The sequence below is a fragment of the Pinus tabuliformis genome, chromosome 4_1, assembly GCF_031772625.1.
Source record: "Pinus tabuliformis cultivar Carrire ecotype Pingquan chromosome 4_1, CPIR1, whole genome shotgun sequence".
Taxonomy (NCBI): Eukaryota; Viridiplantae; Streptophyta; class Pinopsida; order Pinales; family Pinaceae; genus Pinus; species Pinus tabuliformis.
The window spans coordinates 176,233,085-176,250,111 of NC_142303.1; the positions used below are offsets into that span (position 1 = coordinate 176,233,085).

At 40.1% G+C, this 17,027-nt stretch overlaps 1 protein-coding gene across 2 annotated transcripts in view; it reads left to right on the forward strand.

The window, feature by feature from the left end:
* The first annotated feature begins 299 nt into the window (after positions 1-299).
* The window catches only part of LOC149174761 (protein TPR1-like), an 88,897-nt gene continuing 72,169 nt past the window's right edge, over positions 300-17,027 (forward strand). The window contains exons 1-4 of one of the 2 annotated variants that reach the window (XM_089419408.1): positions 300-524; positions 1,154-1,309; positions 1,426-1,605; positions 1,712-1,825. In XM_089419408.1, coding sequence (XP_089275534.1) covers positions 1,230-1,309; positions 1,426-1,605; positions 1,712-1,825 — 374 coding nt within the window. In that variant the 5' untranslated portion in view covers positions 300-524; positions 1,154-1,229. The remainder of the gene's footprint in view (positions 525-1,153; positions 1,310-1,425; positions 1,606-1,711; positions 1,826-17,027) is intronic. The other variant, XM_089419407.1, reaches the window with a different exon arrangement.

Genomic DNA, 17,027 nt, shown 5'->3' on the forward strand with positions numbered 1-17,027 from the left:
CATTGTCTCCTATAACGCGTCCAAAGCAAGTCAACTGTCGTAGAAGCGGGCAACGGCCGAGTTCGGCGAATATTCATGCTGTTCAATCGTCAGCTACCGCACGTAAGGAGGCCTCGGACACTGCCCTTGTGGCCAAGTTCCGGTGACCGGCCATACTCTCTCTTTGTGCTTATCAGCGTATATAAGGCACCTTAATTATTAGAAGTCATTTTATAAGACCTGTGATAGGTTGATAGCCTTATAATTTATAAGCAACGAGGAGCCCGGGTTGCTGCCTCGGGAAAAGGATGGTGAAATACTTTTCTCCGCTTTATCTTTTTTCTTTATCATTTCGTTCCCTATCGCGTATTTTTCGCTGATCTTGAGTGTCGAAGAAGAAGATTAAATGGCGAGCAGTTTCGAGGTGTGAGGGCGTAGGCTGAAATCTTTAGCCCTGAAACCCTTGGCTGAAGTGTTTGTTCGACGAAGCTCTGCGGCCGTTAAAGCAATCCTCCGGAAGTTGTAAGATTTTGTCGGAAATCCTGGTAAATGAATTCTCCCGGTTTCTTTTCCCGTTCTAACGAGGTACTGATTAGTCAACATTTTGCGTTATGTCTGCGGGCTTGCATGGGAGATTTGAGGTTTAATTTTGAAGAAAAGCCAGGAAATTAGTTTGCTGGTTTAGTTTTGCGGTCTAGAGGTTTGTTTTAACAGAAATTAGTTTGCTGGTTTAGTTTTGCGGTCTAGAGGTTTGTTTTAACAGAAATTAGTTTGCTGGTTTAGTTTTGCGGTCTAAAGGTTTGTTTTAACAGCTTTCGGTTGTTATTTACCGTTCATGTCCTGTATTTTGGTATTTTGCTCTGTAGCGGGCAAATGTTTGAAACATGACTGTAAATTTACGAACGACTGTAATCTAATGGCAAATTTAGTCTCTCTCTGTTGAATTACTGTGAAAAAGTGTCTAAACTGTCCAAATTTAAACTGCGAAACACTGTTGCAATTCCGCCAAACGGTGTCGAATCTCTTTTTTTAATTACTTCCAATCCTAATTAACCACGAGATTTTCGTATATTGCATTTAAATTGCCGTGTCTTCCCAAGAAAACCTAAATTTTTTTGTTTTGAGACTAAAATGCTCGTCTGAAAAGTTTAGTTTGATATGGACGCACCGTCAGGTATGCAGGGCTTGCTGTTTGATTGAACATTTTGTAACGGACTTGGATAGTTAATGATAAAGTAAAAACTGGCATCATGTCATCTCTTAGTAGAGAATTGGTGTTCCTTATCCTACAGTTCTTGGATGAGGAAAAATTCAAGGAGTCGGTGCATAAGTAAGTACTGTATTCTGCCCTTTTTTTTGTTTTTTTTTTAATCTGTCGCTTTAGAATTGATGAAACATGCAGTGATTGGGGCTTATTTAGTAGAGTATTGTGAACATGACCTTCAGGCTTGAGCAAGAGTCGGGTTTCTTTTTCAATATGAAATATTTTGATGAGAAGGCTCAGGCTGGGGAATGGGATGAAGTTGAGCGTTATCTCTCAGGCTTTACAAAGGTTGATGATAACCGGTATTCTATGAAAATATTCTTCGAGATCAGGAAACAGAAGTATTTGGAGGCCTTGGACAGGTACTAATAGCAGTGAATAAATGGCTACTTTTTCTTAAACGACATTTCCATTAGTTGCAGTTTTAGACTACATGGCACTGTTTAAGTAATTTCTTTTTTGTTACAGACAAGACCGAGCTAAAGCGGTTGATATTTTGGTGAAAGATCTGAAGGTATTCTCAACATTTAATGAAGAACTATACAAGGAGATAACTCAGCTTCTAACACTGGATAACTTCAGGTAGTTTTGAATTGCGGTTGAAATTACTATGTGATTTAAAATTTGAAATCACAGTTGAGAGCATGTATTATTTTGTGGTTGGAACTCAATTTGTGTTGTTTACGTATACTATACTTTGAAGCACACTATTTCATTTCCAGAGCAAATAATAACGCTATGGAACTTATGTTTAAAATTGCGACGATGAATTCTTATTATTATATTAGATTGTTGAGTTTAATATTGCTTTTTAGATTAGCTTCTTTTTAGCTCAGAAAAGAGGGATACTTCTATTAAATATGATACCCTATTTATGGCGTTTAACTGTGCATAGCATACACAAAAATGTACGCTTGAGCCAAGTACGGGATTCCATTTTACTGTTGATCCTTAATATCCTGATGACCCTGTGTTACTGTGGTTTTACTATAATAGCCGAAGTGGTTGATGGTCCTCGCAACTTCAAAAACTGTTTCTTTACATAAGATAGAAACTTAGCAATATTAACAGCGAAATATACACAGAGTATTGCTATCAACTGACTTGGGATGAGCTGGCTGATTGGTGATAGCAGCTCTTCCTCTCCGAGGATTGGACCTGGGAAGTGATCTTCCGGCTGTCAAATTTTCTGCCGAGTTTGTCCTCTGGTTTTGTAATAGTCTCTGCAATTATGCGGATTGTCCATACCAATAGAGTGATTGTATCTGCCATTGTGCACACTTTGATGCTTGGCAGCTCTACTTCTTCAAGGAGCTCTTCTAGAGATCTTTCAAAATGCTGACCCCTTTCCAGCTCGTGACTTCGCAATTCAGCAATTCCCTGACATCTTTTTTTATATTTCTGCTGCTAAAACAAACATTTTTCACTGTTTTCTTCAATGGGAGGGCTCCTGAAGTCTTGACTCTGAATCCTTTCACCCAGGACTCAACCTTCTTCTACTGTCCTTCTATGCCACCTTCTTGCTTCTTAGACCTTGGGCAATTCTACTCTTTCCTCAGCCTCTCCTTTTGAGGCATTGGATATTAAACACCACAGCTTCCCCCCAATTACTCCATTGCAACTGGTAATGGCAACTCACAAAGTGTGGCCTGTTAATATCTCACCGCAGCTACTGACAATCTATTTTCTAGTAGAGACCTTGTTGAAAATTAAATTTACCGCAGATCTACTGAATACAAATACTGCTGAGATTTTAACAGTTAATGAAAAGATAAATAGAATGTTAAATTATCCTAAAACAGCAATCTAAGCAAACAGATTTGATCCTAAGTTGCACGAAATGGGGAAACGGGTACGAGTTTTCGAAACGGGCACGGGTACGAAACGTGACACCCCCAAATTTTGGAAACGGAGAAACGCGATATATATATATATATATATATATATATATATATATGACATTTAAGAAATGTTATGTGCAATCATGAAGCATACATGACACATTATAATTTATTACATTTAAAGTTTAAACATTATGATTAAATTTACATCACATTTACTCATGAATGATCACATAATAAAAATAGCAATATCAGAATATCCAAAATCAACCTTTATTATATATCCAAATCTCAAAATCAGCCTTTATTATATATATGAGGCTGCAAGTACAATAAAGACTATGAGGCTGCAAGAAATATACAGACAAAAGACTAATCCTCATCAAAAATAGAAGCAGAAGAATGCTCAATAGTGGATGGTGGTGCTGAAGAAGATGATGGGCCAATTCCACTTTCGGGCTGGACCTCAATATTCAGGGCAGCAAGAGAGAGATCCAAATCAGGACTTTCTGCATCCACATCCCATTCTTTAGAAGGACCACTATTGTATTTTGGACCCCTACGAGATGCAAGGCGAAGGTTGGAGTGCACATAAACAAGATCCTCTACCTTTTGTGAGCCCAACCTATTGCACTTTACAGAATGAATAAAACCATAGGTGCTCCAATTCCTTTTTGCTGATGAAGAGCTTGCCACTTGTGAAAGAACATGAATGGCAAGGTTTTGCAAATGTACACCATCTGTTCCATGACAAATCCACCACCTAACTAGATTCATGGTGCTTCTTTCCTCCAAAGATGATATATCTGCATAATCATCTAATCCTGCAGCAAAACTGACAAATTCTTCCTTTACCTCCCTGTGTAGATGAGACGGAAATATTCTCATAAGGGATTTTTTCACCCCATTAGCCACCTCTCTATCCTTATGGGGTGCCTTCCTCTTCCCATTGCTTTGAGAAATAAGCTCCTCATCATAAAATTTGGGGTTCAAGGCATGTGCTAAAATGTGCAATGGAGTGTTGAAATTGTTCCACCTATCAACAATGATTTTCTTGACTAAATCAACAAAATGATCATCAACAAACAAAAGTTGTGGAGATCCTTGTGAAATGATTTCCATAGTTTTCTCAACCATGGAATCCATGCCATCATATACCTCTCCTAAGAAAGGCTGGTTAGTGTCAGCATTCCGAAGAAGCTCAAATGCAAGGGTTGTGAACTTCAGCAAGAAATCTATCTTGCTCCATCCATCCTCATCAAGGCACAATCTATGCACCATATATACCCGCTCTGAATCTGCTTGTCTCCATTCAACCCAAAGTTGACTCACCACCATAGAAACTAATGGATGCTTAACCTCAACAAGGCGACGCAACATCAAGAAGTTTGAAGCATGTCTTGTCTCAACAACTTTTAACAACTCCAATTTGGAGTACTCTCGAAATATTGCCTGAGATTGGTGGTGGTTGGTGATGAATTTAACAATCTCCCTTGCTTCCTTTGTGATTTCCTTTATCCATGGAACTTTGTTGTCGATCTCCTCTAAGATTAGATTCAGATTATGGACAATGTAGGGTGTCCAAAAGATGTGGTCATACCTCCCCTCAATAATGAAACCTGTAACTTTGCAAACTGGTGCATTATCTGTGATAACTTGCACCACCCTGTTAGGCCTTATTTGTTCAATAGCTTTTATAATAACATCAGCAATGAACTGCGCATCTTTTACCTCTCTTGAGCAGTCTTCCGCCTTTATAAACATTGCTCCCTTTGGGGGAAGTGGAAATGATATTTATCAATGGTCTGCGCCTTGTATCTGTCCATCCATTTGAGACTATGGTAACCCTAGAGCTACTCCAGGAAGAACGAATTGGTGATAAGATATCCTCCACAAGCTTCTTCTCATTTTTGAGAAGCTGAATTCTGACTTTCTCATAGTTGGGGCCCTTGTACCCTTGAGGAGCTTTGTTAATTACCCTTATCACAACTTGCTAGTAAGGAGAGTGAGCAACATTGAATGGGATACCACATGCATAAATGCACCTAGCCACTCTGGAATCAGTTTCTTCTCTCGCTTGCACATTCACCAATTTAGCAATTTTGCTATCCTGAACTGAAGGGGATGCCCCTCTGGTATTTTTGGATGCTGGTTGTTCATGTTGTTGAGTGGCACTAGCTCTCCTCTTCCTTGCTTCAACTACAATGCCTGGCTCAATGTTAGATGGAGCTTGAGGAGTAGCTTGACTAAGCTCATCATGCCTTCTCTTAATTCCGTCCACCTCATCTTGCTCTCTTTGATATGCCATCCTTGCTAGTGGGTCTGCTGTTTTTGTGCAACCTACAATCCCCTGTCCTCCTCCATGCAAAAGATGTGCCTTCACTTTAGGTAGGAGCCCTTGTATGAATTACTGCAAAGATTACATTGCCATTCCCATGAGCCACCACCTCCACATTTTTGAAGCTTCTGAACATGCCTGCAAAGAGGATAATATTCAACCCTTGGGTTTGAACTTGTAGCTGCACTTTGGTTGGAAGCCATTGCTGCAAAAAAATTAAAAAACAAATTTGTAAAGAAAAAACGTTTTTCATATTTTTGGCAATATAAACCCTCGAAAAATTGAAGAAATACTAGGAAAAAACTAAGAAAATGAATGCTTCTTACCCAAATTAATTTACTGTCGCTGAAGCTACCCCAAAATGCCAAAAAAGACGAGAAATATCGTTGTAGCTGAGCTAAAAGCCAAGAATGTCGTAGCCGGAAACTCTGCACTCCAAATCTGCTGCTGAAATCTCTTTCTCTTGTTGCTGAAATCTCCTTTGCTTACTGTTGAAAACGCCCTAGCTGAAACCATTGCTCTCTTCCTCTCTTCTCATTTGCTAAAATCGTCTATCTCCAAGAGAAATGATGTGCCCAATTGTGTGATGAGAGAATGAGGCGAGAGTCTTTTTTTATAACTTGAGAGAGGCATCTAGAAGCATCCAGAAGATACTTTAGTCACCCAATAAAAAATTGGAAGCGAAAAAAGAATAAAATAAAAGAAAAAGTCAAGTTTTAATTGGAAGTTCTGCCATACGACCTGGAAACTCGTTTCCGACCGTACTGGCCACGTTTCCCCAGTGTGAAACGAGTTTCCAGGTCGTACGGTACGAGTTTCCTCATTTTCGTTTCGTTTTTGGTCGGAAACAGACCCCCGGGCAACGTTTACTGCAACTTAGATTTGATTTAGATTTGATTGAATTATTAATTCTTACATGCAACAGAAAACGAGAAAAACAATTACACACAGTGCACAATTATTTCTACTCCTCTAGATCAGTTCACCATTCAAAATATCCTCAGAACATACAAGAGCTCTCTTACAGGGAAAATGGCTCTGAGAAATTAACAAACGAACAACCAACCTGGAAAATTCCAGTCTGCATAGAAATCAAGGCATATCTGCACCACACATGTGGTCTACTCTGCAATCTGTTCGGCATGCTATATGCCCTGCTCTGCTAAGCTGTATGGTTGTTTTTCTTCAATGTTCCACCAAGACTCCGGGATGGGGAGATGCGGGTGCGGGGAGACGCACAAGGGGGACGTGCGGGAGTACCCTCAAATTTTAGGGAAATTTAGGGGGGACGTCGAGGTATATAATTTTTTTTAATATATATATATATATATATATATATATATATTTCAAATTCATATTCAATAATGAAAGCATAAATACAATGATACATACACAATTGAATTAAGTAATGAAATACGTTGATCCATACTCATCATCCTTACTAATACATACATGATTCATCCATAGACCATGAGATTCAATAATGAAATACTCTGATACATATTCATCATTCATTATTCACCATTCTAGAATCTACATTGATTTAAAAGTTAAATTCATCATTCATCACTCTAGATTCTAAATTGATTTAAAATTAAAATTGATCATTCATCATTCTAGAATCTAATTAGTACTAAACAAAATAGACTATAATAGACACTGAAATCTAAAGACTGGAATAGTAAATTGATATAACTAAATTCAAAAACAGTGGAGTGATGAGTCTAAAAGTCACTCTAAAGTACACAGAGGGTTTGGTGCTCTTGATTAAATACTAATTCCATACCCTTGTACATGATAAAATGCAATGGAAACATTGCAATCCATCGAATCTTTAATTCCTAAAAAATTGTTAAGTCTGCTGGATTTTGAGTGAGATCTAAAATTCTACTTTCTCCATAAGAAATCCAATGAGGTCAGAACCACTGTCAAACATCCTAAGTCATTTCATGGTAATGTTAAAAATTTAAGTAAAAGGATGAAAATGAAAGATAAAGGAGAATGTCATTTTTACTTTAAGAATTTAACATTACCATGAATTGCATAGCATTAGTAGGCAATATGATCAAATACTAGGTTCCCCCTCTCATTAATCATTGTTTATAAGCCAATTTAAGGGGGGAAGCATAGCTCATTTTTAGGGGGGACGCCCAGGCGTCCCCCTTTTGGGGAGTTGCGTCCCCCACACTGTGGAAATGTCCCCCCTTGCGTCTCCCCACGTCTCCCCAAAAGGGGGACATGGGGAAACGTTTCCCCAGACGTCCCCCCGTCCCAGGTGCGTGGGGTGCGTGCACCCGACCCTGGGGGACGTGTCCCCGTGGAACACTGTTTTTCTTCGATGTTGGCTGGCCTTCTTCTTCTTGTTGAACCACAGCTGAAACTCCTCGCCAATGGCTGAAAATCAATGATTTGTGAAATGAATGCTCGTTGTGTCTTTGTTCTTTGCCTTCTCTGTCTTCTATAACTTTGACACGAGTCAAAAACCTAGTCTTCAATGGTTAAGGTCTACCCCTGAAATCAATGCCTCTCTTTTAAAAACATCATTAAGTGACCCACTTTAGTCACTTTATTAATTAAAAGTCACTTCAATAAAAATATGTTCACTTAATTAATTAATAAAATGAACTTCAAAAAAAAATCATAGGATACATTTAATGACAATTTCCTTAAGTAGACCCCCTTATGGAAATACTTGTTTGAGCTACAAACACTAACATTCCCTCTTAGTGAGGAAGGTATTCTCCCCCACTCCAAGCTTGTCTCAAAACCAGATGAACTTTCCCTTCACCAAGGGCTTGGTGAAAATGTCTACTAATTGCGCCTTTGTAGGAATATATTGGAGCTTGATTGCTTCCTTTAGCATCTTGTCTATGATGAAGTAGTATTTGATCTCAATGTGCTTTGACTTGTTGTGAAACAGTGGATTCTCCAAGAATTTGATACAACTTTGGTTATCATTGTCGGCTAAAGCTTTTGACTCAGTGCTACGAGGGAGACACCCCCCCTCGCACTTGCTCTCGAAGTGCGCTCCAAGCATAAGCGCTTAGGGAGCGCGCTTTTGGAAGAAATATTGTGCTCCTTGGTTTTTGTTGAGAGCGATTGCTCTTGTATTGTTCCCTGTCGCTCTCAGAGCAATTTTAACGATGGTGAGCAATACAAAAGCAATCACTCCCGCCCCAAAAAAAGCGGTCTTGCCCTTTTACACCCACATGTGACCAAGAAAGGTGAATTTTAATTTTTTGGAGGGAAATGGGAGGGCCAAAAAGGATAAAAGGTCTCCTCCCCTCCCACTTAACATAATTTTCTGAGTGTGAGAGAGATTGAGAGGGTTTGAGCCTTGATGAGCTCGTGGGAGATTGAAGGGAGATTGTGGGAGATTGCAAAGGAGATTGAAGATTGCCACCACCATTGGAGAGCCAAAGAGGTAGGGTCTAATCCTGTTCTTTTTTTTCCATGTAACATTTGTGTTTTTTATATGTTGATTGAATCTAGAATCTAGATGTTCTCGTCTCCTACTCTTTCCCATTCCTCCCTCATTTTATTGAAGGCAAGAATCTCTAGCTTCAAAAAACATGATGGGTATATGGCTTAGCGTTATCTTGTTGGTTCCATTTTTTTGATATGATGATGGTGTTGGGAAACATAAGAAGAAGTGATGAAAATGATGAAGAAGTGGGTAGTGGTGGAATATGATGCCCTGGAGAAGAGGAGGAGTACTAAAGAGGAAGAGGAGGAGGAGGATAATGGGAGTGAAGATGATGGCAAGAAAACCAAGGTAGATTAAATACCCTTGTGGAAATATGTTACCAAGCTTGAAGGAGGGAAAGGGGGTGGAACCACTAAATTGGTATGCCCCCTTGCAAATCTACTTGCACAGGTTCATATACTCGTGCCAGAAAGCATCTATGTGGGAAAAGACCATGGGATGGAAATAAGCAAATAGGAATCAAAACCCTGTGCAAATGTGCCAACACAACAAAGAGCCAAATTTATAAGGGAAGAGGAGGAAGCACAATACAAATAAAAAAGATCAAAGGGTGAACATGACATCACTAGCACACATAGAGAAAGAACTCCATCGACATGCACCCATGGTAGTGGATTTGCAGCCACAGGCACAAATATCCCCTTAAGGTGTAGAACAATATCAAAACTCCTTGATCAAGGTTGTAGGATGATGTGGATGCAAATTTTTTCTGGTTTCTCTTTGCACGTGCAATACCATTCAATGTTCTTCGCTCACCTTATTGGCATGAAATGGTTGCCTCCATCAATGATGACCCTAAGGGATACAAGAGCCATGGGTATGACATATCTAGAACCGTGGGACTTGATCAGGAGAAAGCCAAAATAAAAAATGTTTTGGGTAAATTCCCAAATGCTTGGAATGAATACGAGGTATCCATTTTATCTGATTGTTGGACAAATGTAAAAGGAAAGCTGTTGATAAGTGTTCTTGGTGTGTTTTCTATTGGTGTAGTCTTCCTTTCATCTCATGACTACTCAGAGAAGTTCAAGACCAACATCAACATTGCAGAACCATTAATTCAAACAATTGAAAGTATTGGGCCATATATTTTCATCCAATTCGTTATTGATAATGCTTCTAATTGTAAGGCAACGGGAATAATCATTGAGGCTAGATACCCCAACATATTTTGGTCTAGGTGTTTGGTTCACACAACAAACTTTTTGATGCATGACATTATTAAGATAAAGGAACCTGAATACAAATGGATTGGTTCATTGTACAAGAAAGGCAAGTACATGATAAGGTTTATTACCAATCATAGCAATGCCTATGGTATTTTCCGCAGTCACTTAAGGTTGGAGCTATTGCAAATTGCAAAGACTAGATTTCTAGCTATTTTCTCATCTTCAGGTGCCTTTTGAAGGTAAGAGAGACATCGGCTAGCATGGTATCAAGTGAATCATGGCAGGTATTAAAGGACAATTCCGCAACTACATTTGATAGGGAAGATTTTCAAGAGGTGGAGGACATCGTTCTTGATGGTCAGATTTGGGCAAGTGTGAAGTATGTTTTGCAGTTCACCAAGCCTATTTATAACATGATTTGTTTTGCAGATATATATGCACTGGTGATTGGGGAGGTGTATGAGAAGATGGTTAGCATGCTAGGGAAAATCAAAGATATTGTTTAACAGAAAGATGTCATCTTGTATGATCATATTCATAAACATGTGGTCAAAAGGTTGGATAATCTTAATGTTCCATTCCTTACCTTGGCATATGTCCTTATGCCAAAATACTACTCACCATCTTGGTTGGCCAAACCTGCACATGGGGGTCGGGTTAGGAGAAAACCCCATAGATCTAGAGGTACAAAATGGGTATATGCTAGCATTAGACAAGTTGGTCCCTAACAGGGAGGAGTGTGCTAGATTGCACGGAGACTTAAGAAAATACTTCAGTCAAACTGGAACATTTGGTTATTTACATGTAATTGATGATAGAGGTAGATTGGATCCTTTTGAATGGTGGAACATGTATGGCTTTGGGGGACCTTTGGCAAAATTGATAGTCAATGTGCTTTCACAGGTGGTTAATACTTCTTCTGTAGAGAGGTGTTGGAGCATCTATAGCTTCATTCTCGATGTCAAAAGAAACAACCTCAATGAAAATTGGGTAGAAAGCTTGGTTCATGTACACTACAACTTGAGGTTGTTAACACATTATTGTGAGCTGGCTTGATTTGATAGAGCATATATCACTTGGGACAACAGCTTGGAGGAGGCTAATTTGGAGGATAGAGCCTTACATTTAGAACAATTGGAAGCAAAACTTTTGGACAATGAGGATGAAGCAACAACAATAGCATCAACAACAATGCCACTGCTAACTGCTGCACTGCAACTTTTGATACTTATCCATTATTGAAATGGATTCTTTACCATCCCCATCTTCTCCTTGAAATGAACAAACTTTGTTCTTCCTAGAGCCTTAGTGAGGATGTTTGCCACTTGTTCTCCTGTAGGAGTGTACCTCAACTGTACTGCCCCTCATTGGACACAACCTCTAACAAAGTGACACCTGATACCAATGTGCTTCGACCGATCATGAAATACTAGATTCTTAGATAGCTTGATGCAACTCTGATTATCACACATGATCCTAGTCGCTTCCATCCTTCGCCTGAATAGATTCACAAGCAATTTCCTAAGCCATATGGCTTCGCATGAAGCTGTGGTAGCTGTCATATATTCTTCAGTTGAGCTCAGAGCCACGGATTTCTGTTTCCTACTGCACCAGGAGGTCATTCCTGATCCAATTTTGAAACAATACCCAGTTGTACTTTTCCGATCTACTAAATTTCCAGCCCAATCTGCGTCAGTGAACCCACTCAGTCTGATGTCATTGCCTCTAGTGTACAATAGCCCATGGTCGACTGTTCCTTGTATATACTTGAGAACATGTTTGGCTGCTGCCCAGTGCACCCTCTTAGGTCCTATCATTAACTAATTGAGGGTGTTGATAGTGTATCAAATGTCTGGCCTGGTATTGACTAGTGTTGGACACCTAATCCTAATGGGTTAGCGTGGAAGTTGAATGGACAAAGTAGTCCAAGAGACCTTGGGATCTGAATCCCAAGAGTCACATATGTGTACTATAAATGTATATCTATTGTTAATAAAAATGTATTCACTGATTTATCTTTCACATTGTTTTACTGTCCATGTGTGTTTAACATGGTATCAGAGCCGCTTGTTTTTCTGTGGCCTGTTATGTGCATGTCAGTCCTGCACCTCTGCCCATAATTCTGTGTCTGAGCTACTCATACCTGAGCGCTGCCTCTGTCATGCGTTTTTTACCTCAGCGTTGATGAATGCATAGAAGCGTTGTTACTGGTGCGTTTTTTACTACCTCTCTACGCATGAATACTGGTGCCTGACATGGTGACAGTGAATGGTATTTAACGCTGCCCTCTCTCACGCTGCTGACCTGATTCGAAACGCCCCTCTGTCCTGTCTGTCCTGCGCTGCTCTGCCTCTGCCTGGCGCAGAAAGAATCAATGCCTGGCTCTGCCTAAACGTTCGCATTCTCCTGAGCGCTGTCACTGTCCTCTCTGCCAACGCTCTAGTGCTCTGGCATCTGTCATAACGCGTATGCTACGCAAACGCATCTGCATAATGCTCACCCCTGGCGTCGGAGCTAACTTGCTTGTAAGACGAGTATGAATTCCTTACAACATTTTACCTCTGCTCGATATTTCTGGATGACGAAGAGTTTCCTATGCAAACTTGTGATGTCTGCCCAAATCTTTGTTGAAAGGGGTTGGTAGACGTTACAGGTGCGGACGACATATTAACTGCAAGATTATCATTTACAAGTCTTGACGCTGCCATCTCCGTGGAGCTCCGGGCTTCTGAGACCTGAACAATATCTCGTAATATGGCAATCATCGATAGAGGTGTCAACAATAAACAGTTGATATAAATCATTGTGTACAGATATGTTAACGTACCAGCTTATGGAGGAGATTGTTCTCTTCGAGCAATTCACGCTCCTGAACTTCAGTATAAAAACAAGTCGCGTCACAGGCTAACCTGCTTGACGCTCAAGCTATGGAGAATACGGGTGGATGCATCTGAACTGCGCCATGGATTTCTACACTCGACCTTCCGTTCTACACTCGACCTTGTTGCATCTGAACTGCGCCATGGATTTCTTTTACACAAGACAAACGATGACCAACGAATGCCAATGATGTGGATAAACAAGGTTTGTGCTCTGAAGAAAAAATAATAGATTCAGAGTCCCCAAGGCAGACCGAGGACATCAATGCTTTTAAGGATGAGATCGTGAGGGTTGTTTCTATGATCGGAGGAAAGTTATGCCTTGAACGTATCGCATCCAGTTATGAGAAGGCCTTCAGAAAAAAAAAAATTTCTGGTAAAATATGGTAATCGTAAGTTACTTTCTATAATTCAAGAGATCAGGGTCTGGATGGAGGTTAGACTGTTTGCTCTGTGAGCGAACTTTCCTCAATGTTTCCAAGTCAGAGTTCCGAGGTATGCTTGCTTATTTTTTCTGGCTGTATCAACTTTCATTTGCTGTGTAAATCGGAGGAAGAGAATGGCTGGATCATCTTATTTGTTGTGATATTCTCACGAAGATCACACAGAGCATCTTGATACAGCTCCAGTGCGCTTTCTTCCTTTAAGATTGGAATATAGATTGGAGTGGCAGCTCCAGGTGCGTTTTATTCCTTAAGGATTGGAGTAGATTTTTCGTGCAGCTTCTGATCTTAAGGGTTGGCGTTGTCTATTCAGCGGATCGATTGCACTTTCGTGTTGTCTTTGCAGCAGATCGAATGCACTTCTATATACCATTCCTCGCCGAAAGCCGGATCCAGTTGAAACCAGAATGTATTACGATTCACCGATTTCCAGCAAATCATCTTTGGCTCAGAAAAATTCAGAGAGAAAAAGTTAAAACACAGCACAATATTTTCATGTTCAGATCAGACCAAGGTCCTATGGCAGCTTATTGAAGAAACCGTGTTGTTGGTAGGCTACCTTCATTTTCGGAGTTAAATATTGTTGCAGAGGAAGTCAATAGAGAAGCAGTCCCAGGTTCCTGCATATTCTTCCTTCTAATTCTGTCTTCGAAATTCTTATCAATCCTGTTCTCAAATGATTTGAAGAAATTTGGTTACAATAGTACAATGATTGTGAGCCTTATATCATGTACAAACCTGAGTCATGTATTAGGTGCTGAGTGGGAATAATGTATGATGCTTGTGTATAGTAGAGTTGGAATGGTCAAAGAGTTAAGTCTTATTCATATGTAAGTTGGTAAGGTACCTTGCTGGAGAGTATTCTTGTACACAGTATTGCAAGCTGATTGATTTGAGTATTCTGCCATAATTCTGTAGCAGAGAAGATTGAGTTTATTTCAGTGGCGTATGCAATCAACTTGTTCAATTTCTTAATAAAAGGAGCCTATACCAGGTGTACTCCTCCAATAGCCTTGTAACTTCCAGGCCTAAAGCAATCTTTCTAAAGTTGGTTCGTGACCTGCATAGGCCAACTTTGTATTTTCTACAGCGACTTCCATAAAGAATGATCTAGCCCCAAGGCTACAAACTTGTATTTTCTGTGGTTACACTTATCTACAGCCACTGTTCTTCCTAACATTTGCTGAATTTAAAGAACAGAATCTCTGAAAGTCTGGTGATATTTGTATAATTTTGACAGTTTCAAGATATCTCTGGTTGATTTTTCCCTTTAAGCTATAGGGCTCTCTTGTGCAACTTGAAGATATTTAGCAGCTTACATTTTTCTGTGGGATTTGGAGATTTTTAAGGTGTAGAAAAATGGCTAAGCTTGAAAGAATATTAGAATTATTGAGAACTCTAATCATGTCCACTGCTAACAGCACAGTCAAAATTAACAAAGCCTCTCTTTTAGACATTCAAACATGTCTGCAATATGCACAAGAAAAGATAGAGTTTTTGCAGCTTGAATCACAACTGCAGCAGGAAGAATTACAGCAGTGGAGTCATCACTCTGAACCTGTTTCTGTTCAGAGGATTGAAACAGACTCCCATAAACAGCAAGTCAATGATGTTACCATTCATCCAAATAAAGCAGCAGTTGTACATGCAGATGCAGAAACTCAGTTTGCACTTCCCAAGCCCATCATCAGACCTTGGGAACAGCTTGTCCACAACAAGCACAGAACGGGTCTTGGATATGACAAGGACTTGTCCTTTCATATTCCAGACTATGCCAAGCCCATTCAGTTTCAGAGTGCTGGATTCATTTATCGCAGTTCACTTGCTCCTTATGACAGTTCAGTTTCAGCTGTTCTAGATTCTACTCCTCTTCCACCGCAGCAACAACAACAACAGATTGTAAAATGCCAACACTGTGACCGAGTTGGGCATTTGAAAGATCACTGTTTTGATCTTCATCCATGTAAGCACTGTCATAAAACCAGCCATTCTTCACACAGATGCTTCAAAAACAAACGTCCTGCAAGAACAAAGATTCATCTTGGATGGATCGCTTCTTGGCAATGGGCATCAACAGCCAAGAAGATATTCCAAACACATGTCAGAACTTGTTCCAGAGTATTAAACAGTCTTGCAGTTGAGTTTTCTCCATCTTCTCACCTTGTACCTGACAGGGGGGGAAATGATGGTCATCTACAAACTTCAAAGCCACAACCTGCCACACCAGTTTCAGAGTTGTAGCCAGAGACAAAGATGCCTGAACATGCCTTCAGTTGGCAATCTGGGACACTTCCTCTAGCATAAGACTCCAGCTTCTTGCCAGTTTTGGAAGAGTTCCAGGGATTACAGAGTTGTTGGTCATCCTTAAACCATCACAGATTGAGAACACTTCCTCTAGCAGAAGACTCCAACTTCTTGCCAGTTTTGGAAGAGTTCCAGGAATTGCATTAAGCATTCCAGAGTTGTTGGTCATCCTTAAACCATCACAGATTGAGAACACTTCCTCTAGCAGAAAACTTCATTTTCTTGCCAGTTTTGGAAGAGTTCCGGGAACTGCACTAAGCGTTCCAGTGTTGGTGGTCATCCTTAAACCACCGCCCTTTTATACCAACATTTCATAGAGCACATTCAGCCTAGTGCTGCCATGCATCTTTTGCACATTTTATATTACAGCTCTCTTCTTGGACTCATACATAACCCTTCGGATTAAGGGGGGGAATGTTGGACACCTAATCCTAATGGGTTAGCGTGGAAGTTGAATGGACAAAGCAGTCCAAGAGACCTTGGGATCTGAATCCCAAGAGTCACATATGTGTACTATAAATGTATATTTATTGTTAATAAAAATGTATTCACTGATTTATCTTTCACATTGTTTTACTGTCCATGTGTGTTTAACAACTAGATACATCAGGGACCCTATAAGCTGCCTGTACAAGGTGGGATCAACATCTTTATCTTTTGATGCATCAATCTTCTTCTAGTTGGTGACCAATGGAGTAGCCATAGGTCTACAATCCTACATCTTGAATCTATTCAAGATTTCTGTAGCGTATCTCCCTTGTCCAAGGAAGATCTCACTCTTCTACTACCTAACTTCCAACCCTAGAAAATAATGCATTTGTCCCAAATCCTTCATGCCTAATTGCCTAGGTTCTTCTTGCGGTCTATGATGAGCTTGGATGATCCTGTCAGGAAGAGATCATCCACATATAACACTAGGATTAGAGGCTCATTCTCTACAACCAAATAGTAGAGATTAGGTTTGCGTCACTCTTGACAAACCCCATCTTCTGCAAGTAGCCATCAATTCGACCGTACCATGCCCTAGGTGCTTGTTTCATCCCATACAAGGCTTTCTTTAATCTGCATGCATGAGATTTCTTCTCACGTGTCTCAAAACCTTCTGGTTGTTCGATGTATACTTCCTCTTCTATTACTTCGTTCAAGAATGCCATCTTGACATCTGTTTGATGAATCTCCCACCCCATCTGTGCTGCAAGAGATTTCACGTTCCTAATAGAAGTATACCTGACTACTGGGGTGAAGGTTTCTTCGTAGTCTATCCCTTCCTCCTGAGCATACCCCTTAGCCACAAACCTGGCTTTGTATTTCTCCACACTGCCG